Source organism: Podarcis cretensis (genome assembly GCF_951804945.1).
Source record: "Podarcis cretensis genome assembly, chromosome: 13".
Classification (NCBI taxonomy): domain Eukaryota; kingdom Metazoa; phylum Chordata; class Lepidosauria; order Squamata; family Lacertidae; genus Podarcis; species Podarcis cretensis.
In genome coordinates this window covers 9,089,949-9,114,866 of record NC_137182.1, presented here as the reverse complement: position 1 = coordinate 9,114,866, position 24,918 = coordinate 9,089,949, and the positions used below count along the sequence as shown (strand labels likewise).

Genomic DNA, 24,918 nt, shown 5'->3' with positions numbered 1-24,918 from the left:
TTTACAAGTCCACCACGTATGAAAAAAATAACCCTTTGGACTGTTTGCTTTTCCAGCATTTATTTGATACAGTCTTGTACATCTCAGCCTGTTTATTAGGTGTTAAATACCATCTGCATATCATTTTCAAATAGTTTTCCTTTAGTGTGTAACGGGCAGTAAATTTCATATCTACTTGCCACAACTTTTCCCTTGCTGCCATGTTAATATTTCTCCACTCCTGAGTTACAGGCAAACAATTTCATATGCTTCGAGCTCTAGGTGTGAATATTATGGGCCATATGGAGAGTTTAGCTGAAGCCATTGGATGACTCATTCAGAGTTATTCCTGGAGAAATAAACAAACTTGTCCACTGAGCAGAGAACCTGTTTTGTTACTTGCTGTAGGAGGAGTCCGGATTTCGAAAGAACTATGCTATGTTATCCCCAGCAGGATTTTCCTGCGGCAGAGAACCTTCCTTTCTTGGAAAGTCTCTGTGCCAAAGAACGGCAAAGTTTAAGCAGGGTGGAGAGCAGTGAAATTCAGGAGTGCTCTGAACAAGCCCAGCCTGTCACAGTAACCTTTGATCACCCTGAATCAAGTGGAGGAAAGCCAGGACACAATGGCAGCAAAATGGCTGCTGGTCTTTTCCGTGGTTTGGGTGTTCTTTTGGGGCTCAGCCTCCAGTGGGAATGTCCTCATCTGGCCGGCAGACGACAGCCACTGGATCAATTTGAAATTCATCATGAATGAGCTCACAACCAGAGGCCACCGAGTGACTGTGCTCCTGCCTTCATTCTTCCGGATAATTGACCCCAGTGAACCTTCCTCTTTCCCGATAGAAGTGATTTCTGCTCCATTCTCAAAAGCAGAGATGGAAGGTCTCCTGCAGGACTACATACATCTATGCACTTATGGGATCCGAGAACTTTCTTCCTGGGAATTTTTCAGCAAGTTGAATGCCTTAGTAACACATGTGATGGGTCGATACAAAACAGTCTGTCATATAGCTGTGACAAATGAGAAACTGCTGGAGAAGATGGAATCAGCTGGTTTCGACGTTCTGCTTGCAGATCCACTCATTCCTTGTGCAGAACTATTGGCTCAGAAGCTACAGATTCCATTTATATACACCTATCGATTCTCTTTTGGAAACACAGTGGAGCGTCTCTGTGGATGTATGCCAGCTCCTCCATCCTATGTGCCTGCTAGCACAGGGGAACTAACAGACAGGATGTCCTTCACAGAGCGGGTCCGAAACTTGCTCTTTTACCTCTTCCAAGATTTCTTATTCCAGCACGTTCAATATAAAGGCTGGGATGAGTTCTATAGTGATGTTCTAGGTAAGAGCTCGCTCCTCGTTCGGGTCATTGTATTTTTGACATCAACATCAAAAAGTGTTGTTTCACATACACATTTCTGTGCTGTGGTTTTCCTCATTTTTGCCTGGTCCATCACCCAGTCCAGCTCCAGTGTTGAGGTGGGAGATGGCAAGGAAAGCAGAATTTAGGCAACTGAGCATGAGGTATGAATCTAGTGCAAGGGTAAGAGGTGTTTCAGCTCCCCTTACCTGTACATCTCTTTCTGATGCTACAAATGAACTCTGCACCCCCACTTTGTAGAAGAACAGTGCAGAAATGTAAGTTATTCTTTTTTGCTAATTTGTGGATATATCACACTAAAATGCAAGCAGAGATGCACACTGTTACCATATTTCAGATAACGTCTGCTTATATTTCCTGTATCCACTGCCCACGTTTTGGGCTACGATTTAAAAACAAGTATTTTATGCCTTGCTTGAGCCAAAAACTACATGATGAAATTCTGAGAGGTGTGATATCTGACTCTAGCTGTTCTGTTCCATTCTGTGCGGTGGTTTGTGAAAGTGTGAATTGGTTTAGTCCACATGGACCAAATGAGACTCTCAAAGATGCCCACCTGCTTGTGCAACCCCCTACAGCGATCCTGCCTAGCTCATAGCTGTCAACCTTCCCTTTTTTTGTGTGGGAAATTCCCTTATTTCAGCACCGTTTCCCGCTGCTTCCTGCTATCCCGGATTGTTAGATATCCCGTAGACTGTCCCTGGGACAGGTGAGGCTGCTGATCCCTTATTTTCAAGGCTGCTGATCCCTTATTTTCAAATCTGAAAGTTGACAGCTATGGCCTAGCTGCTGGCTGGATCCACAAAGCACTCTGATGGGGTGAGGGGGCATGGTAGGCTGGTTAAGTTAGGACCGTTTTCAGTGGTCTGATGAGGCACAGGAGGTGGAGCATATAAGAACGCAGGAAGTGGTAATGCGGACAGGAGATGGAAAGACACCTAGCCCGAGTTGGAAGGTGCTAGGCTCAGGACAAGGTAGAAAGAGGTGTGCTCTTATGAGCCAGCCAGGATTTTCCTGTACTTGACAGCCCAGCAGTGAGCAACCTCCCATTGCCTGAGGACCTGCTCATCTTTACAGGTTCAGGGAAGCAGCCTGCCACTGCTGCTTCCTTGTCTGGCAGAGGCATCACCCCAGGTGAGGGAGTCTTAGGTTCTCTGAGAGCAGGAGTGAATTCTTACCCTTGACATTTCTTCACCCAAGACTACCCCTAGCCCTACCTCTTAAGGAGGTCAGCCCTGAGTGCTCACTGGAAGGACAGACCCTGAAGCTGAGGCTCCAGTACTTTGGCCACCTCACGAGAAGAGAAGACTCCCTGGAAAAGACCCTGATGTTGGGAAAGATGGAGGGCACAAGGAGAAGGGGATGACAGAGGACGAGGTGGTTGGACAGGAGGAGGAGGAGTGGCGTTATATGTCAGGGATGTGTATACCTGTGAAGAGATCCAAGATTTAGAACCTGAAAGCCAAAGTGAGAGCATTTGGGTCAAAATTAAGGGAGAGAAGAATAACAGTGACCTCATTGTGGGAGTTTACTATAGATCCCCAAGCCAAACGGAGGACATAGATGATGCCTTCCTGGAACAGATGGCCAAGCATGCAAAAGGAAGGGAGATAGTAGTAATGGGGGACTTCAGTTACCCGGATATTTGTTGGATGTCAAACTCAGCCAAGAGCATAAGGTCAAACAGATTCCTCACTGGCCTTGCAGACAACTTCATTGTCCAGAAAGTGGGAGAAGCAACAAGAGGAACAGCCATTTTAGATCTGGTCCTAACCAATGTTGATGACCTGGTTAGTGGGGTAGAAGTGGAAGGATCATTAGGTGCGAGTGATCATGCTCTTCTGAAGTTTACTATACAGTGGAAAGGAGCAGCCAAGCATACTAGGACTCAATTTCTTGACTTTAAGAAAGCCGACTTCATAAAACTTAGGGAAGTGCTGGGTGAGATCCCATGGACAGTAATACTAAAAGGAAAGGGAGTTCATGATGGCTGGGAGTTTGTTAAGAGGGAGATAGTAAAAGCACAACTTCAGGCAATACCAGTGAGACGGAAACATGGAAGGTGCCTAAAGAAGCCAGGGTGGCTATCTAAAGAACTTTTAACTGAGTTAAGATTAAAAAAGGATGTGTACAAAAAATGGAAAAGGGGGGAAACCACCAAAGAGGAATTCAAACAAATAGCCAGCACGTGTAGACACAAAGTCAGAAAAGCTAAAGCACAAAATGAACTCAGGCTTGCTAGAGAGGTTAAAAGCAACAAAAAAGGCTTATATGGGTATGTTCGTAGCAAAAGGGAGAACAAAGAAACAGTGGGGTCACTCAGAGGAGAAGATGGTGAAATGCAAACAGGGGACACAGAAAGGGCTGAACTCCTCAATGCCTTCTTTGCCTCAGTCTTCTCCGATAAAGAAAACAATGCCCGACCTGAAGAATTTGGAGCAAATGATTCAGCAGAGGAAACACAGCCCAGAATAACTAAGGAGATAGTACAAGAATACTTATCTAGTTTAGATGTATTCAAGTCTCCAGGGCCAGATGAACTGCATCCAAGAGTATTAAAAGAACTGGCAGATGTGATCTCAGAACCACTGGCAGTCATCTTTGAGAATTCCTGGAGAACAGGCGAAGTCCCGGCAGACTGGAGGAGGGCAAATGTTGTCCCTATTTTCAAAAAGGGGAAAAGAGAGGACCCAAATAATTACCGCCCAGTCAGTCTGACATTAATACCAGGGAAGATTCTGGAGCAGATCATTAAGCAAACAGTCTGTGAGCACCTAGAAAGGAATACTGTGATCACCAATAGTCAGCATGGATTTCTGAAAAATAAGTCATGTCAGACTAACCTGATCTCGGTTTTTGACAGAATTACAAGCCTGGTAAATGAAGGGAACGGAGTGGATGTAGCCTACCTTGATTTCAGCATGGATTTCAGCATGGATTTCTGAAAAATAAGTCACGTCAGACTAACCTGATCTCGTTTTTTGACAGAATTACAAGCCTGGTAGATGAAGGGAACGCAGTGGATGTAGCCTACCTTGATTTCAGCAAGGCATTTGACAAGGTGCCCCATGATATTCTTGTAAAGAAGCTGGTAAAATGCGGTCTTGACTATGCTACCACTCAGTGGATTTGTAACTGGCTGACTGACCAAATCCAAAGGGTGCTCATCAATGGTTCCTCTTCATCCTGGAGAAGAGTGACTAGTGGGGTGCCACAGGGTTCTGTCTTGGGCCCGGTCTTATTCAACATCTTTATCAACGACTTGGATGATGGACTCAAGGGCATCCTGATCAAATTTGCAGATGACACCAAACTGGGAGGGGTGGCTAACACCCCAGAGGACAGGATCACACTTCAAAATGACCTTGACAGATTAGAGAACTGGGCCAAAACAAACAAGATGAATTTTAAGAGGGAGAAATGTAAAGTATTGCACTTGGGCAAAAAAAATGAGAGGCACAAATACAAGATGGGTGACACCTGGCTTGAGAGCAGTACACGTGAAAAGGATCTAGGAGTCTTGGTTGACCACAAACTTGACATGAGCCAACAGTGTGACGCGGCAGCTAAAAAAGCCAATGCAATTCTGGGCTGCAGCAATAGGAGTATAGCATCTAGATCAAGGGAAGTAATAGTGCCACTGTATTCTGCTCTGGTCAGACCTCACCTGGAGTACTGTGTCCAGTTCTGGGCACCACAGCTCAAGAAGGACACTGACAAACTGGAACGTGTCCAGAGGAGGGCAACCAAAATGGTCAAAGGCCTGGAAACGATGCCTTATGAGGAATGGCTAAGGGAGCTGGGCATGTTTAGCCTGGAGAAGAGGAGGTTAAGGGGTGATATGATAGCCATGTTCAAATATATAAAAGGATGTCACATAGAGGAGGGAGAAAGGTTGTTTTCTGCTGCTCCAGAGAAGCGGACACGGAGCAATGGATCCAAACTACAAGAAAGAAGATTCCACCTAAACATTAGGAAGAACTTCCTGACAGTAAGAGCTGTTCAACAGTGGAATTTGCTGCCAAGGAGTGTGGTGGAGTCTCCTTCTTTGGAGGTCTTTAAGCAGAGGCTTGACAACCATATGTCAGGAGTGCTCTGATGGTGTTTCCTGCTTGGCAGGGGGTTGGACTCGATGGCCCTTGTGGTCTCTTCCAACTCTATGATTCTATGATTCTATGATTCAGTGTTCTCGAAGCTACCAGCATGAGTTTGACCAAACTGTGGGAGGCAGTGGAAGACAGGAGTGCCTGGCGTGCTCTGGTCCATGGGGTCACAAAGAGTCGGACATGACTAAACGACTAAACAACAACAACAACCCCTAGCCTTATTGATGTAACTGGAGACAATACAAGACTTGCCTTGTGAAAGTGACTACCCACATAATCTTGTTCCTTCCACAGCATCCCTTAGCAGTTGACACTGATTCATTTAACCACTAGCACCACAGAGAATGCAGCCTCATCTGCTGCACGAAACTGCAGGAGAATGTCATCTTAACCAATAGCCATCTTTACTCTATCTTGGCTTGCATCTCCCCACCTGTGTATGCTAGAAACACTCTCTATATGTCTAATTGTAGGCTTTAGGCATCAGAGCCACTGGGAATGGCCCTAGCACCTCAGCAACAAAGGATAGTGGGTTGCCAGAGATTTTTAGACCTAGCCCTACTCAGAGTAGACCTATTGAGCTTAATGGACGTGACGGACTACCTTAGATTCTTTAATATCAGTGAGTCTGCTCTGGGCAGGACTTTGTTAAATATCAACCATTTTCTTTGAAAACGGCAGGTGCCTCTGCATTCGAGGCTGATGTTTACGGTAGGTGTGGACTTTGGTCTTTCAAATTTCAGCCAAAATCCATCACAACCTCCAACCTTCCATTCTGTATGTGCACTACGCCATAGCTGCAAAGCCCTGCGATGCCCCCCATGGCATGTTGACCAGTGCTGGGAAACTGGTCACGCTGCCCTCAATCTGCCACTGTTCACAGTTGACCAGAAGAAACTATGGTCCCACAAGCAAAAAAAGGTTTCTCCAGTCCTGTGCTTATAGGAAAACCATTTCATTTGCTTCAAGTTTTGTGTGCGAATATTATGGACCACATAGAGAGGTTAAGGTAAAGGGACCCCTGGCCATTAGGTCCAGTCGTGGCCAACTCTGGGGTTGCGGCGCTCATCTCGCTTTATTGGTCGAGGGAGCCGGTGTACAGCTTCCGGGTCATGTGGCCAGCATGACAAAGCCACTTCTGGTGAACCAGAGCAGCGCATGGAAACACTGTTTACCTTCCCGCCAGAGCGGTACCTATTTATCTACTTGCACTTTGACGTGCTTTCGAACTGCTAGGTTGGCAGGAGCAGGGACTGAGCAACAGGAGCTCACCCTGTCATGTCGATTCGAACAGCCAACCTTCTGATCAGCAAGTCCTAGGCTCTGTGGTTTAACCCACAGCGCCACCACCCACTTCCCCATAGAGAGGTTACCTGAGAGTAATTCCTAGTAAGACAAGCAAAAGTGTACATTGAGCAGAGAGGCTGTTTCGTAACTAGGCGGAGTGACAATCATGAACCCACGTTTTGACAGGATCATGCTATGCCATCTGTAACAGGATTTTGCTGTAGCAGAAAACCACCTTTGCTTTGACGAACTCTGTGCCAAAGTACGGGAAAGGTGAAACAGGGAGGAGAGGCACAGATTAGAGGAGTGCCCTGCATTAGCCCAAGCCTGTCACAACCACCTTGGAGCTCTCTGAATCAAGCGTGGGAAAGCCAGGACACAATGGCAGCAAAACGGCTGCTGGTGTTTTCTGTGGTTTGGGTGTTCTTTTGGAGCTCAGCCTCCAGTGGGAATGTCCTCATCTGGCCAGCAGACGACAGCCACTGGATCAATATGGAATTCATCACGAATGAGCTCACAGCCAGAGGCCACCGAGTGACTGTGCTCCTGCCTTCATTCTTCCGGATAATTGACCCCAGTGAACCTTCTCCTTTCCAGATAGAAGTGATATCCACTCCGTTCTCAAAGGCAGAGATGGAAGATCTCCTGCAGAACTTAATATATTTTATGACGTATGATGTTCATGAACTATCTTACTGGGAGTTTTTCAACAAGTTGTCTGACATCGTAACTGTGACAATGCATCGGCAGAAAACTTTCTGTCAGATGGCTGTGACGAATGAGAAACTGCTGGAGAAGATGGAATCAGCTGGATTTGATGTTCTCCTTGCAGACCCACTCTATCCTTGTGCAGAACTGTTGGCTCAGAAGCTGCGGATTCCATTTATATACACCTATCGATTCTCTGTGGCAAACACAGTGGAGCGTCTTTGTGGAGGATTGCCAGCTCCTCCATCCTATGTGCCTGCAAGCATGAAGGCGCTAACAGACAGGATGTCCTTCGTGGAGCGACTCCAAAACATGCTCTTCTACCTCTCAAATGATTTCCTCTACCATCAAGTTCTCTATGGCGACTGGCATCAGTTCTATAGCGATGTTCTAGGTAAGATCCTGCTCCGAGTTTTGGTTACTGTATTTTTGACATCCGCACCTGTAAGTTCTGATGCATGGAGACATGTCTGTTGTATTGCTTCGCTCTCTAGTTTGCCTGGTCCTTCACCCAGTCCAGCTCCAGTGCTGAAGTGGAAGATTGAGATGGAATGGGGGTTTAGGCAACCAAGCAGGGATAGTGATGGTGTTAGACTTGCCATCCTGGGCAGGTAAAGGTAAAGGGACCCCTGACCATTAGGTCCAGTCGTGACCGACTCTAGGGTTGCGGTGCTCATCTCGCTTTATTGGCCGAGGGAGCCGGCGTACAGCTTCCGGGTCATGTGGCTAGCATGACTAAGCCGCTTCTGGCAAACCAGAGCAGCGCACGGAAACGCCGTTTACCTTCCTGCCGGAGCGGTACCTATTTACAGTGGTGTCTCGCAAGATGAAAAGAATCCGTTCCGCGAGTCTCTTCGTCTTGCGGTTTTTTTCGTCTTGCGAAGCAACCCTATTAGCGGCTTAGTGCTATTAGCGGCTTAGCGGCTATTAGTGGCTTAGTGGCTTAGAAAAAGGGGGGGAAAGCGAAAAAAATCGCAAGACTCGCAAGACTCGCAAGACGTTTTCGTCTTGCGTAGCAAGCCCATAGAGAAATTCGTCTTGCGAAGCGCCTCGAAAAACGGAAAACCCTTTCGTCTAGCGGGTTTTTCGTCTTGCGGGGCACCACTGTATCTACTTGCACTTTGACGTGCTTTCGAACTGCTAGGTTGGCAGGAGCAGGGACTAAGCAACGGGAGCTCACCCCGTTGTGGGGATTTGAACTGCCGACCTTCTGACTGTCAAGTCCTAGGCTCTGTGGTTTAACCCACAGCACCACTTCCTGGGCAGAGCATTCCACAATTACTGCTCCCCACATTAAAGGGGTGGCGCCCTTTGCATGGTCACGCGCAGCCCCCTGGACCTTATGTGGCACCATTAGCAAAGGCTTGGCTTCGCCTCCCCCCAGGTGGGATACCTGAAGGTACCTCAGTCAGTTGCCCAGTCCCGCCTGGGGAGGCGTTGCCAAGGTGATCAGGCCAGGTAGGGGGAGGGACTACCTGCCCACACAATAGGGGGAGGATCTTACCTGGGAATCGTCAGTTGGCTCCACAGCTTCTCCCACCCTACCCACCCTCAGTTAAGACTTCTTTTGCAGGTTAACCTTTTCTCCACTGGTATGCAGGCGCTGTTACGTCAAGGTCACTGTTGAAGGGCCGGAAAGGAATTCTCCTGCATTGGCAGGTTTGCCTTTCCCGTAGCAAAACGTCACAACTTTGGCGGTATCAGGCCTTGGGTGGAATCCTTTAGTCTATCTTCCCTGATATATTTAGCTGTGTCTTATTGTATCGGTTTAGTTTTAAGTATTGTTCCCCACTCTGAGACTGCCTGCAGCAGTGCAGCAATGGGACCGCCTCTCCTGGTATGCCCCACAGAGGAGTTTAAGGTCCATGAATAATCATAGTTTAGAGGTCCCGGGCCCTAAGGAAGTCAGACTATCCTCCACCAGGGCCAGGGCCTTCTCAGTGATGGCTCCGACCTGGTGGAATGCTCTGTCCCATGAGACCAGGGCCCAGCAGGATTTAACTTCCTTCCGCAGAGCTATTCTGCCTGGTTTTCAATTTGAACTTAGCCTGATCTTTTATTCCCCTTCCTTCCCTCCCCCTCCCCCTTTTTATGAAGATTACCCACTCTGGGATCCCACAGCTAATTCTCCCCTGGTCTCCTCGCTGGCCCAAATAGGACTAAAATAGCCAGCTAGCCCTGGTGATCATCTAATGTTTATTGCATGGATTTCCCCCCTAAATTGATTTTTGAATTCTGAATTTTATTGTTGTTCACGTTTTATACTGTATTTTATGCTGTTTTTTGTTGCATCAATTAAGCATTTTAAATTTGTTGTTAGCTGCTCTGCGCCTGGTTTTCTGAACCGGGAAGGGCGGGGTATAAATAAAAAAAATATTATTGTTATTTATTAATGAAGACCCGGTGACAAATGTTTTAGACGGATGAACAAATCGCACAATGCCATGCAGGTAATCTTATCATTTCATAGAATCGTAAGAGTTGGAAGGGACCCTAAGAATCATCTGGTCCACTCCCCTGACATTCAGAAATCTTTTGCCCAACATGGAGCTCAAACCCACAACCCTGAGATGAAGAATCTCATGCTCTACCAGCTCAGCTATCACAATTAACTCAATCAGTTATGGAGTTTCCATTCCATTTCCTGCCTTTTGAGAATGGGAGCCTAGTTTCAGAAACGAGCAGTATATTACATGAAGAATCTAGTAGAGGGAGTGACTTGACGTTATCTTTTTGAATAGCCTATACAGTGGAACCTCAGAAGTCGAATGCCTTTAAACTCGAATGTTTTGGCTCCTGAACTCCAATTTGGCTCCAATTTTTAAACGTTTTTCGGAAGCCGAATGTCCGGTGTGGCTTCCATGGCTCCTGCAGCCAATCAGAAGCCATGCCTTGGTTCTGGAACCATTTCGGGAGTCGAATGGCCTCCTGGAATGGATTAAATTTGAGAACCAAGGTACAGTGGTGCCCTGCAAGATGAACGCCTCGCAAGACGAAAAACCCGCTAGACGAAAGGGTTTTCCGTTTTGGAGGCGCTTCGCAAAACGAATTTCTCTATGGGCTTGCTTCGCAAGACGAAATGTCTTGCGAGTTTTTCCGACTTTTTTTCCCTCCTCCCCCCCTTTCTAAGCCGCTAAGCCGCTTATCAGCTGATCCGCTAAGCTGATAAGCCGCTAAAAGCCGCTAAAAGCCGCTAAGCCGCTAATAGCGCTAATCCGCTAAGCCGTCAATGGGCTTGCTTCGCAAGACGAAAAAACCGCTAGACGAAGAGAATCGCGGAACGGATTCTTTTCGTCTTGCGAGGCACCACTGTACAACTGTATTGAAGCAGTCCATTCCGGGATTTGTTACATGCCATTGATAATCACCGCATAAAGGATCTTTGCTCTGCTTAGGGCTGGGCAAATAGACTCATTATTTAATTGTGCAATCATCAGCTGGGGTCATTGTCACTCTGCTGGGGAAACGTTTCTGTTTGCTGCTATGCAGGGAAAGAAGCTTCTCATCCTCTTCTGGCTACAGGTGTGCTGTTGGAGCACCAGTTCTGGTGGGAAAGTTCTTGTCTGGCCCACAGATGGCAGCCACTGGATTAATATAAAGATGATGCTCAATGAGCTGGCCTTGAGGGGCCACTCAGTGACGGTGTTGATACCCTCAGCCTCTTACTTGATCGATCCGAAAGAGGCATCGTCTTCCTCTTACCACATTGAGGTCCTGCCTGTGACCTTCACCAAAGAGGAGGTGTCAGCTGTTCTGCAGAAATTCCTGGATGTAGCGACGTATGAGTTGCCCACGCTCCCTTTTTGGAAAGCTATGCAGAAGATGAGAGAATTAATTGCTTCCTTCGAAGAAGTGTCCAAACAGGTCTGCGACAGCGTTTTCCACAATGAGACGCGGGTAGCGAGGCTGAGGAAGGAGGGCTTTAACGTCCTCATCTCAGACCCACTGACACCTTGTGGTGACCTGCTGGCCGAGTTGCTCGGAATCCCCTTTCTGTACACTTTGCGGTTCTCAGATGGCAACAGCATGGAGAGACTCTGTGGACAACTCCCAGCTCCTCCTTCCTACGTCGGTGCCAGCACTGGAGGGATGAGTGACAGGATGAGCTTTGTTGAGAGGATGAAAAATGTCCTCTTCTATGCTTTCAACGATGGATTTTTCCTGTATTCCTTGGCAAGCGAGTGGGATCGATATTACAGCGAGATTTTAGGTAAGTATAGGCAAACTTTATGGAACGCGGGTGGCGCTGTGGGTTAAACCAGAGCCTAGGACTTGCCGATCAGAAGGTCGGCGGTTCGAATCCCCGCGACGGGGTGAGCTCCCGTTGCTCAGTCGCTGCTCCTGCCAACCTAGCAGTTCGAAAGCACATCAAAGTGCAAGTAGATAAATAGGTACCGCTCCGGCGGGAAGGTAAACGGCATTTCCATGCGCTGCTCTGGTTTTCCAGGAGCGGCTTAGTCATGCTGGCTGCGTGACCTGGAAGCTGTATGCCAGCTCCCTCGGCCAATAAAGCGAGATGAGCGCCGCAACCCCAGAGTCGTCCGCGACTGGACCTAATGGTCAGGGGTCCCTTTACCTTAGGCAAACTGTAGGGTTTTTGTTCTTCAGAGGTGCCAGGGTTTTATTTATCCAAAGTTACAGTCAGATGCTCTGGGGCAGGCTGTGGCTCAGGGGCAGAACATCAGGTTTGCATGCAGAAAGTTCTCAGCATCTCCAGGTGGCTGTGAGAGTGAGGCCCCTGGACAGCCCTTGCCAGCCAGTGCGGACAGAATTGAACTACATGGACCAAGGCAGTATAAGGCAGCTTCCTATCTTCTGATGCTTCCACCCCAAAAAGTTGAAAATGTTAGCATCTTTGGCCAACAGGGTCTGCTGTTGTTTGCTGTTGATTTGTGGGGCTTTGAAGTACGCGGAAAAAGATTGCAAAACCTTTTTGACCACAGATGATAACGGGACAGAGAAATATGCATGGCATGAGCAACAGTGGCTCATCTCATTTTACTTTAAACAAGCCAGGAGTCATAAAACCAGTAACAAGCAGCAGTTTGAGGCTGGCTTGTGATCCTAGTAGCACTGAGCCATCCCCTTCCGGGTTTGTTTACTTGCTGGCAGCAGCAGGGGAAGAGCCAAGTGGCAGCAAGTGGGCTGTGCACCCAGCATAGTTCTGGGTTTCCTGTTAATGTGATAAAGTGGGTGCTGAGGCTGGTGTCATGGACTGGCTGGACGCAGAGAAGCGGTGGGAGGCCCCAGCTGGGGAACCCCCAAAGGAAGAAGGCTCAGAGCCCAGGGGGTGGGATGGGAAGACAATGAGTGGCTAGAGGGAGAAGAGGGAGCAGACCGGGAGGAGGAGGTGTTGGAAGCTGAAGAGGCAACAGGGTTTAGTGAGCAGGAAGAGGCTGTGGAAGAGAGCAGTTCAGACTCAGAGGCAGAAGTGGAGGCTGGAGAAGAGGAGGACCATGAAGCAGAGATGAGGCAGGCTGCTGAAGAAACCAGGGGGTCTCCCCCTCCTGCTGTGACCAGCTCCCCTCCTGCCTGGTCACCCAGAACCAGAAGAAGTATGAAGAGGATGGGGCAAAGATAGGCATGCTGGTGGATGCTCAGATTGCTTGGAAAGTACCCAGGGGAGGAGACGACTTAGGGAGCTGTTGGGAAGGTGAGGACACACAGAAGGGAACGGCCTCACAGGGGCAAGATCTACCGGGAAGAGTTGCTGTGCTCAGTAGGCCTGGCCTCCTGAGCCAACCATGTTTCCTTGAATAAAGAGTTAACTTTACTGACGCTGTGTGATTTATTGCCAACCGGCTCCTGACACCTGCCAACCGAGATACTGGACTCTTGAGGGGTGCATTTTAAAAAGTGTAACCAAAGAGATGTGAAGGCTAACTCAGCCCTCCTCAACGAACAACCAGATGTTTGAAGGTGGTACAGTATATATCCCTGAGCACCAGGTGCTGGGAAAGGAGAGAGGGAAGCAGAGGCATTGCCTTCAAGCCCAGCTTGGAAACTTGCTACAAGCAGATCTGCCCAACCACTGTTGCAAAAACCAGGCTGGGCTAAATGGACTTCGGTCTGATCCTGCACTGCTCCTCTTTTGCTTTCATCGTAAGCACAGGAGGGCACTGGGAATGTTTTTGGCAGTGGAAGAATGGGAGAAATATGACAGAATTGGGGCAGTGGAAGACAACAACTATGTGAGATATATAGGAATGACCTGTGAGCAGGAAGTGATCCTTCCTGAAAAATAAACGTTGTGTTTCCTTTTCAATACAGTGGTACCTCGGTTTAAGTACTTAATTTGTTCCGGAGGTCCGTTCTTAACCTGAAACTGTTCTTAACCTGAAGCACCACTTTAGCTAATGGGGCCTCCTGCTGCCGCCGCGCCGCCAAAGCACGATTCTGTTCTCATCCTGAAGCAAAGTTGTTAACCCGAGGTTAGCGGAGGTTAGTGGAGAATGTAACATGAAGCATATGTAACCTGAGGTATCACTGTATTAGGTGTTTCTTATTCCTCCCTTTTTTTAAAATATATATATATATATATTCAAGATGGTTCATTCCAAACTCTTTCCTAGTGGGTCACTGAGAATTTGCCCATAAGGTCTCAAAAACCCTGAGAAATGCAGTTTCAGCCAGTCTCCCTCAGCCTGGTTCCCTCCAGAGGTTTTGGACTACAATTCCCATCAGCCCCAGTCAGTGCAGACATGCTGGCCAAGGCTGATGGTCTCTGTAGTCCAAAACTTCAGGAAGGAGCCAAGTTGGGGAAAGCTGATCTAAGCAGATTGGAAGGAACAGTGATGTGCCTTCAGCTATCAACCCTGACTTTGAAGCAGTGGGTTCTTTCAACTATTACACAACAGTGAGCTTGGGTGTGCCGCTGAAAGAGTATCTACCAAGGAGCCATTCCAATCCTAACAAGCAAGGATGTGCAGTACATGCATTTCTGCAAGCTCAGTCCCCTGTTGTGGTTCACATTTATTTTCTTCTTTTTTCAGGTGCACCTTACATTGCTGAAATGTAATGTCTGAACCACAGTGTTTCTGGAAGCAAGTTTGCCAAAGCGGTTGAATCTGGGAAGAAGAGTCGAGCTGAATTTAACCCCCCTTCCTTTTTCTCACTCAACAGGGAGACCCACAACATTATGTGAAGTGATGGGGAAAGCAGAGATCTGGTTGATTCGCACCTACTGGGACTTTGAATTCCCGCGACCTTTCCTACCCAATTTTGAGTTTGTGGGGGGTCTGCACTGCCAGCCAGCCAAGCCTTTGCCAGAGGTAATTCCCTCCTTTGTCCATCAACTGGTCGTGCTAATCGTGCCTGGTTCTCCTTCAAAACACCACCAGGAAAGGGGAGGATGTGTGGTGGCGAAGACAAGTTGTTGTTGTTGTTGTTGTTTAGTCGTTTAGTCGTGTCCAACTCTTCGTGACCCCATGGACCAGAGCACGCCAGGCACTCCTGTCTTCCCCTGCCTCCCGCAGTTGGGTCAAATTCATGTTGGTAGCTTCAAGAACACTGCCCAACCATCTCGTCCTCCGTCGTCCCCTTCTCCTTGTGCCCTACATCTTTCCCAACATCAGGGTCTTTTCCAGGGAGTCTTCTCTTCTCATGAGGTGGCCAAAGTATTGGAGCCTCAGTTTCAGGATCTGTCCTTCCAGTGAGCACTCAGGGCTGATTTCCTTCAGAATGGAGAGGTTTGATCTTCTTGCAGTCCATGGGACTCTCAAGAGTCTCCTCCAGCACCATAATTCAAAAGCATCAATTCTTCGGCGATCAGCCTCCTTTATGGTCTAGCTCTCACTTCCATACATCGCTACTGGGAAAACCATAGCTTTTACTATACTGACCTTTGTCGGCAAGGTGATGTCTCTGCTTTTTAAGATGCTGTTTAGGTTTGTCATTGCTTTTCTCCCAAGAAGCAGGCATCTTTTAATTTCGTGGCTGCTGTCACCATGTACAGTGATCATGGAGCCCAAGAAAGTAAAATCTCTCACTGCCTCCATTTCTTCCCCTTAATTACATATATGTGGAGGCTTTCTTTCATGGGCTTGCTCTGAATATCAGCTCCAAATCTGAGGTAGCTGGTGGTTTCACAGCATCCATATCTGAAGGTTTATCGAGGGGCAAATTCAGGGGTGACATTCAGAGTGGAAGCCTGGAAGATGGATAGATCTGACATGGAGGACACATTCTATCTCAGGCTTCCTCAACCTCGGCCCTCCAGATGTTTTTGGCCTACAACTCCCATGATCCCTAGCTAGCAGGACCAGTGGTCAGGGATGCTGGGAATTGTAGTCTCAAAACATCTGGAGGGCCGAGGTTGAGGAAGCCAGGACTATCTTGTGTTCATCCCAGTGGAGCTTGTGCAGAGACATGGATTGTGTCCCATGTTTATGTGGGGATGGATTCTGGTCTGGGTTTCAGTCCATTTCAGATTTCTCTAGAAGCTGCAAAGAGATTGCAGTTGGGGCTGCAGATGATTAACCTGCCAGCATCACGTTCGCTTCTGAAAGTGGAGTGGGCAAATATGTCAGTCCCACTCAAGCCCCAGACATATTTAAGCACAAGGTGTGGTGCAGCAAAAGGCTGGGAATAGGGCTCAGGAGCCATCAGAGTGCTAGGAGGGCCCTCAAGTCAGTAGCTCAGCAGCTAAAGACAGCCAGTGTGGAGTGGTGGTTAAGAGTGGTAGACTTGTAATCTGGTGAACCGGGTTCGCTTCCCCGCTCCTCCACATGCAGCTGCTGGGTGACCTAGGGCTAGTCACATTTCTCTGAAGTCTCTCAGCCTCACTCACCTCACAGAGTGTTTGTTGTGGGGGAGGAAGGGAAAGGAGAATGTTAGCCACTCTGAGACTCCTTCGGGTAGTGATAAAGCGGGATATCAAATCCAAACTCTTCTTCTTCTTCTAAAGGGCCACTCTTATCACACAGCCCCAAGAAAGAGGCTTCAGACCATGGGCCAGGAATGGCTCTGTGAAACAACAGTCCATTGTAGGCAGCTTCAGGAAAGACCTTATGTGCTGGTCCCGGGGGGCAGGGGGCGGGTTACCGTGAGGCATGATCAAAGTCCGGTCCTGGGCCGAGGGTCTGGAGACTGTCCACCAAGGGGGAAGTGGGGTCCAAAGCAAGAAGCCGGGTGTGGTCGGGAACTCCGGAAAAACAGGTCTGGGTGCTGGCAGAAACAGGTTTCCAACGTCGCTGCTCCCGCAACCTGGGACTGGGCTGACTGGCCTTTATCTCCTATGGGGCCTAGGGTGGTCCCGGCCCACAGGTGACCCACCTCTCCTGGCCTTAAGGCGAGCACTCCTCCTGGGAGAAACCAGTTCCCTCCGCCTCTCTGCCCTGAGCCTCTGCAGCTCAGGAGAGGCTGAAGGGTTACTGGACCCAGAGGCAACCTCACCTTCCCCTGACAGGGCTGGGAGGGGAGCACCTGCAGGCAATGGGTCCTCAATCACCTCCGGAGCCAGAGTGGATTCACCTGGTTCCTGCTCCTGAGGATCTGGCACAGGTGCAGGCGCTTCAGAATCAAGCCCCTGCTCCAGCTCAGCCGGCCCTGGAGGTGGGGACTCCTGTGCAGGCTGGGATTCCTCCAGTTCAGCCTCTGAATCGGATTCCCAGGCCATCACACCTTAGTTATCAGTTCCCCTTTTGGTACTTTAGAACTGATAATGTTAGACTAGGCCAGGTGTTAATATTGATCTTGTTGTCATTATTATATTCAGGGTCCTTAGTAGCCAACCAGTTTACTGGGATTTAATTCCCTCCCCAATCTCTCTCTCTCTCTCTCTCTCTCTCTCTCTCTCTCTCTCTCACACACACACACACACACACACACACGATGTGGATTAGATTCAACTTGTCAAATAAGGCAAGTTGACAAAGGCAGAGTAAAATTATATATGAACTGCAATTCATAAAGCTATAAAATATGCTCCCAAGATTTAATACTTGACAACCGTAACAGGAAGGAGAAGCAGCTTTTGTCCTTGTTATCATCATAAATACCATAGGCTTAGTAGTACAAAAACACTTCATTAACTGAAGCCTGATATTTATTATCAGTAGTAGTAAGTATATCTTTCAAGGTAATTCTCAAAAACTGGAAGATGAATTTCATGTACCGGTATTGCTGGGGGACACTGCCACCTTATGATGAATGATGAAATTCCACTGACGTTAAACAAAAATGTATCTTTCTCACAAATTAAATTCCTCACTACTGTTGTCTTCTGCATTTTAGTTATTTTCTCTCTCTCTCTCTCAGAAGTTGGGGACCTGTGGCCCTCCAGACGTTGGTGTGCTCCAAATGTTAGACACTCTGCTTTACTTAGAAGATCTCTCCCATTTCCCAGTCAGCACGGCCAATGTTAAGGATGTTATTACAGCACAACTTATAAAACAAGCCAAGAAAAAATGGATTACCACAGCTAGTCATGTATGCATTTCAAGCAGCAGAGGGAACGTTACTTTTAATTGCTTTTGCCTTTTAATAGGAAATGGAAAAATTTGTCCAGAGTTCAGGAGAACACGGCATTGTGGTCTTCTCCCTGGGCTCAATGATAAAAAACTTAACAGAGGAAAAGGGGAACATGATCGCATTGGCCCTCAGCCAGCTTCCACAGAAGGTATGTTCTTTTGGATGCCTGCTTCGTGCTGTTTGTTTTTATATATACCGGTATATATAAAAAAGTTGTATGCTGGACTTTGGAAAAGTGAACACAATGCTTCAGTTGGGAAGAAAGTGGGAGAGGCTAGGGTGTTCCTACTACTGATAAAATACAGGGGTCAACAAACTTTTTCAACAAGGGGCTGGTCCACTGTCCCTCAGACCTTGTGGGGGGCCGGACTATATTTTGGAAGGGGGAAAGAATGAACGAATTCCTATGCCCCACAAATAACCCAGAGATGCATTTTAAATAAAAGCACACATTCTACTCATGTAAAAACACGGACCGACCGCAGACTGGATTTAGAAGGCGATTGGGCCGGATATGGCCCCCGGGCCTTATGGTTGCCTAAGATAAAGGTAAAGGGACCCTGACCATTAGGTCCAGTCGTGACCAACTCTGGGGTTGCGGCGCTCATCTCGCTTTATTGGCTGAGGGAGCCGGTGTACAGCTTCCGGGTCATGTGGCCAGCATGACTAAGCCGCTTCTGGCGAACCAGAGCAGCGCATGGAAACACAGTTTACCTTCCCGCCGGAGTGGTACCTATTTATCTACTTGCACTTTGACATGCTTTCGAACTGCTAGGTGGACAGGAGTTGCCTACCCATGGATAAAAAATATGCTTGCATATTGGGTGTGGGAGAAATGGCTGTCTCTGTAGAATCCATGGCCAGGTTGCTCACACCCAGGCAAGATGGCTTGAGCATATAACACCAATCCTGGTCCAACCTCATGGGCTGCCAGTTAGCTTCCAGGCCCAATTAAAAGTGTTGGGTTTTGACCTATAAAGCCTTAAACACCTCAGGACCACAATACTGAAAGAAGCGCCTCTGTCCATATGAACCAACCATATGGGGTTGGCAAAGTTGTTGTGGCTTGGGCCGGTTCATGGTCCCGCAGACACCGCAGTGGACTGGAGTGCCCGTGCATGCGCAAACACTATTTCTGGCACTCCTTCTGGCGTGGAGGAGGCATGCGCAACTTCCCATTGGCTGCAGGAGGCTCCAGCCAGCATCATGGAAGGCGGACCGCCAGTTTAGCGCAGTGCACGGGAGCCAACCGAGTGCCCGGCGGGGGTCCATGGGCCGGTTAAATGACCCCCATTGTCCGCTTGTGGCCCATAAGCCTTAAGTTGCCGACCCCTGAATGAGATCATCCTCTGAGGCCATTCTCCATGCGTACCCTCCATGAGAAGTTTGGAACGTGGCAACATAAGAACAGGTCTCTTCTGTGGCGGCGGATGCCCTTTAACCAACTGTGGCCTTTTAGAAATGGGTGGGATGATTCTAAAGCTTTAGTTTTCTATATGTGGGGTTTTGCTTCGTTTGTAGGTTGCTTTGGGTTGCCTTGGGCAAGATAAAATGACTAACAAATTTAATAAATAGTAGTTGTCGTTACGGTCCTCATATGTGATTTCAGTTTATAGTGATGTCTGAGAGGATATCATATGCAATTGCTATCTATGCTGCTATCAAATGTGGAATTTTAACCTTATTTTTTCATTTGACTTTTGTTTGTGATATTTTCAGGATGCTATACTTCTCTGAAATATGAAGCCGTTTTTTATATATATTTATATATTTGAAGTTATCTGTACACACACACCCCCCACTTCCCTTTAACATAGTGGGCAAGAGGCAAAAGTTACTTTGCAAATGATGTACTAATTCTTCCGGGAAAAGATAAAGGTAAAGGTAAAGGTACCCCTGCCCGTACGGGCCAGTCTTGACAGACTCTGGGGTTGTGCGCCCATCTCACTTAAGAGGCCAGGGGCCAGCGCTGTCCGGAGACACTTCCGGGTCACGTGGCCAGCGTGACATCGCTGCTCTGGCGAGCCAGAGCCGCACACGGAAACGCCGTTTACCTTCCCGCTGGTAAGCGGTCCCTATTTATCTACTTGCACCCGGAGGTGCTTTCGAACTGCTAGGTTGGCAGGCGCTGGGACCGAGCAGCGGGAGCGCACCCCGCCGCAGGGATTCAAACCGCCGACCTTTCGAAGATACCTGGGAGTAAATGTCCACTGAATACCAATATGGGACATAAAATAACACTGGAGAAAGTTTAGCTAAATAAAATATATAAGACATAATATAAATAAGTATTCTCCTCACACTTTAATTAAACAGCATTATGTCTAGGATGGGGTACAATCTCAACCAGGGCTCCACATATTAATAGATCAATGAACAGAATAGAACTTAAGTCTTGTTGGCCATTTAGGCACATATTTGAGCTTTTCAAAAGAAAACTGGTTCTGTTTTTTGTGTAAAGAAAAAAACCCCACAACTGCTGAAGCGCTGGTTTTTATAGAGAGCATTTAAGCATATACAGTGTTACCTCGGGTTACATACGCTTCAGGTTACAGACTCCGCTAACCCAGAAATAGTCCTTAAGGTTAAGAACTTTGCTTCAGGATGAGAACAGAAATCGTGCTCTGGCGATGCAGCAGCAGCAGGAGGCCCCATTAGCTAAAGTGGTGCTTTAGGTTAAGAACGGTTTCAGGTTAAGAACTGACCTCCGGAATGAATTAAGTACTTAACCCGAGGTACCACTGTACTTAAGCAATGTGCTAAAAATATGTTCGGCTTTAGCTGTATTCATGCTCAATGTTTTAACTTTTAATCTTTTCCCTTTCCTTTGTGTTGATAAAAGGTCAATATAACCTGCAGGCCAGCATCAAGCTTAATTATCTTTGCAATTATTCTTTCATTTCTCCCTGCCCCCCCCCCCCCAAAATCCCAGGTTCTCTGGCGCTACAAAGGAAAAAGGCCAGACACATTAGGAGCCAACACCAGACTTTATGACTGGATCCCACAAAACGACCTTCTTGGTGAGAGATCTTATGCTGCAAACATTGGCTTCATTGCTCCATTCTGACAATTGCTAGGAAATACAACCTCTGCGTTTCCATGTTGGAAACTACACACGCAAAGCACTGTGGAACCCACAAAATGTATTTGAAAACCCGAGTTTCCAAGTATTCATAATTTGGGTGACTGCAAAATACGTGCATTTTAGAAAGTGCTATTTTGTGCTTGAGCACTGAAAATTCTTGAAACACATTTGTGTGTGTGTGTGTGAATGGCAATATTAAGGGATTGTATGTCAACTGGACTAAGCCTGAATGCTGTAACCAATAATCAATTGCAATAATCTGCTTTTATCAGATGGAGTCCAGATCTTAAAGCATTGTGATCTTTGGATAGCTCTGATGGTTAGAGCGTGGTGCTGGTTAACACCATAGTTGCAGGTTTTAGCCTTGTATGGGACAGCTGCACAGGTCAAGACACTCATAACTTACAACATTAACTATATTGCTCTGTTTTCCTTTGAACCACATCCGTGAGGCCGAGCCCAGGACACACACTGCCCAGGCTTGCACCCCAGAGAAGTCACTTCAGTGCTGGTCTCATGTTATCAGCAGCTGGAGTTGTGATAGTTTGGAGGTCTCAGCAGGTATCAACTGACTAGTAAAAAGGTAAAGGCACCCCTGACCATTAGGTCCAGTCTTGGACGACTCTGGGGTTGCGCGCTCATCTCGGTCTATAGGCCCAGGGAGCTGGCGTTTGTCTGCAGACAGCTTCCAGGTCATGTGGCCAACATGACTAAGCTGCTTCTGGCGAACCAGAGCAGCGCACGGAAACACCATTTACCTTCCCGCCGGAGTGGTACCTATTTATCTACTTGCACTTGACGTGCTTTTGAACTGCTAGGTTGGCAGGAGCAGGGACCAAGCAACAGGAGCTCACCCGGTCGAGGGGATTCAAACCGCCGACCTTGATAGGCAAGCCCTAGGCTCTGGTTTAGACCACAGCGCCACCCACGTCCCCAACTACTAGTGGTTTATATCTTTTGATTACCATGATCGCCCATATTTTTCTTAACAACTGACTACTAGTTGAGAAAAATATGGGCGAAAATGGTAATCAAAAGATATAAACCACTATAGTCGTACCTTGGAAGTTGAACAGAATCCGTTCCGGAAGTTTGTTCGACTTCCAAAATGTTCTCAAACCAAAGCACGGCTTCTGATTGGCTGCAGGAAGCTCCTGAAGCCAGTCGGAAGGAACCGAAGTGCCGTCGGATGTTCGGCTTCCAGAAATAGTTTGGAAACCGGAACAGTCACTACCAGGTTTGCAGCGTTTGGGAGCCAAAACATTTGAGAACTAAGCTGTTCGAAAACCAAGGTACGACTGTATAGGATAGGGAAATTTAAACGGATATTTCAATGAAATTAGGCATTTTGGGGTCTTGGAACCAGTGAAAAAATAGCATGTCATACACAAAGTATGCAGTGGTATCAAAATTTTTTTTTGGGGGGGGGTACATAGATGGGAAAATTTATGAATGATTCCTTATCACATTTTACCCATCTTCCCATTCCAGGACACCCCAAGACGAAAGCCTTTATAACACACGGTGGAACCAATGGGATTTATGAAGCTATTTACCATGGTGTTCCCATGGTTGGGATCCCCATGTTTGCTGACCAACCCGATAATGTTGTGCACATGAAGGCAAAGGGAATGGCTGTACAGCTGGACATTCATACAATGAAAACGGAAGACTTAGTGGATGCTGTGAACACTGTCATTCACAATGCCACGTGAGTGAGACAGATTGCCTTCTCTATACCATGCCTAGAGCAAGCTAGATACTTCAGCAATAGGTTTTGCAAGAGAAAAATGTAGCCGAGAAATCGTTAGCACATATTATTAATATTCTATAACCAAGCCCATTCCCACTTGACCCCATTTCCTCCTGCCCTGCTGTGATCGTCTTCTTGCCACAAGTGTTTGCTTCTCTTGCCAAAACCACATTTGAATCTAGCTTCTGACTTTTGTTCTACTATGGAACTCATCAAGGCTTTTGCCCCCAAACACTTCTTGCCCTCACTTCCCTGCTCGGGCGTTTGTAGGGACGCGGGTGGCGCTGTGGGTTAAACCACAGAGCCTAGGACTTAACGATCAGAAGGTCAGCGGTTCGAATCCCCGCGACGAGGTGAGCTCCCATTGCTTGGTCCCTGCTCCTGCCAACCTAGCAGTTCGAAAGCACGTCAAAGTGCAAGTAGATAAATAGGTACTGCTCCGGCGTGAAGGTAAACGGCATTTCCGTGCGCTGCTCTGGTTTGCCAGAAGCGGCTTAGTCATGCTGGCCACATGAGCCAGAAGCTGCACGCTGGCTCCCTCGCCAGTAAAGCGAGATGAGCACTGCAACCCCAGAGTCGGCCACGACTGGACCTAATGGTCAGCGGTCCCTTTACCTTTTTTACTTCTTGCCCTCAGTCTGAGGTGCAGACGACCCTGAAAGGCAAGTGTATCTTGTTCCCTTCTATTCAGTCCCCCATATGGTTATGGAGCCAAAAGTAACACTGCAACGGTAGTCAATCTCTTCAGTCTATGAATTTCAGGCGCCTGTCAGTCACTCATTCAGATTTTTGCAACAAATGACGCTACCAGTCTACAAAATGCACATAGCATGTTTCTGGAACATTCACAAGGCCACTTGCCTAAGAAAATCAGCAGAAGTTATAGGCAAATCAGAGCAATGTTTTCCCTTAATTTCTTTGGGTTACTTGCCATAATACATTAGTTAGTAAGCTGCCACAACAGTCTTATTTTCAAATCCTGGGAGCAATTAAAGACTGCAGTCCTCCGAGTTCTGGCTCTATACTAATTTGTTCTTGTTTCTCTATCTTTACCCAATGCTCCAGATATAAGGAAAATGCAATGAGACTGTCACAGATCCACCACGACCAACCGATAAAGCCGCTAGACCGCGCTGTCTTTTGGATTGAGTTTGTCATGCGCCACAAAGGTGCCAAGCACTTGAGAGCAGCTGCCCATCACTTGACCTGGTACCAGTATCACTCCCTGGACGTCATTGCCTTCTTGATCGGTTGCATGGCAGTTTTCATATTCATTGCTGTTAAATGCTGCTCATTTTGTTGTCGGAAATGTGGCAGGATCATTAGGAAAACAAAAACAGAGTAACTTACCCCCGGGACTCGGTCATCATTGTGTGGCCTGCATTATTCAGCATGCTCATGACTAGATGTGCTAATACCCCCCCCCCCCTTTATGAAAACTGCACCTAAAACTTCTAATTTTTTTGCCACACTTTTCAACTCAAACAGATGTACAAGCAAGCCAAGCTTAACTCTGCTCCATTCAGCACCTGAGTATTGTATGTATTGATGATGGTTCACACTTCGAGAGCGCTCATTTTTATTTTGAACTGAGATTATTCTGTAAAACTCCACAACTGGCAACGTAGCACAGAACCTTTTTATTTGGAGGCAGTGACACTCTCTAGGAATCTCTCAAAATATACATCTAAGTGTTGCTAAACTGGGAAATCGCATAAACAACGTGGTCCTTTTCAAGATCGAGAACCGTTTATTTCTGAAACACAGCAGTTAAGGTTTCCTGTGGACATCTGTCACCTGCTGCTGGAGTACAGCACGTGCACAATCGATACGATCCAACAGACACTAGCCATGCCTGAATCTGCTTGGAATCAATGGACTAAAAATGCAAAATTTAATGTTTTAAGTCCCACATGCTGGATAGTCCGCACCGAAGCCATTCCAATAATGACACAGTGATCCAGGAAAAAATGTGTCTAATTCCACATCTGCTGAAATGATTAATATTGTAATTCTTAAGAATATTTTTTTTTTATTATTGTGATAGAGCTGCATGCACACTTCAATTCAGGACTGGAATAAATATTGGTGTAGAATTCAGTTTCCTCAGGATCATAGGGATATATATATGCACAACTTTCGCCTTT

The 24,918-nt window shown here is 47.2% G+C and overlaps 1 protein-coding gene across 5 annotated transcripts in view; it reads left to right on the top strand.

Moving 5' to 3' along the window:
• Window positions 1-24,893, top strand: part of LOC307200771 (UDP-glucuronosyltransferase 2A2-like) — a 30,538-nt gene extending 5,645 nt beyond the window's left edge. Inside the window, exons 1-6 of one of the 5 annotated variants that reach the window (XM_079949676.1) lie at window positions 406-1,323; window positions 14,586-14,734; window positions 17,950-18,081; window positions 20,866-20,953; window positions 22,510-22,729; window positions 23,837-24,890. In XM_079949676.1, the coding sequence (XP_079805802.1) occupies window positions 603-1,323; window positions 14,586-14,734; window positions 17,950-18,081; window positions 20,866-20,953; window positions 22,510-22,729; window positions 23,837-24,116 (1,590 nt within the window). In that variant the 5' untranslated portion in view covers window positions 406-602 and the 3' untranslated portion in view covers window positions 24,117-24,890. Of the gene's footprint in view, window positions 1-405; window positions 1,324-1,561; window positions 1,620-6,961; window positions 7,858-10,907; window positions 11,674-14,585; window positions 14,735-17,949; window positions 18,082-20,865; window positions 20,954-22,509; window positions 22,730-23,836 lie in introns of those variants that run through there. The other 4 variants (XM_079949678.1, XM_079949677.1, XM_079949675.1 and 1 more) reach the window with 4 other exon arrangements.
• The last annotated feature ends 25 nt before the right edge of the window (window positions 24,894-24,918 follow it).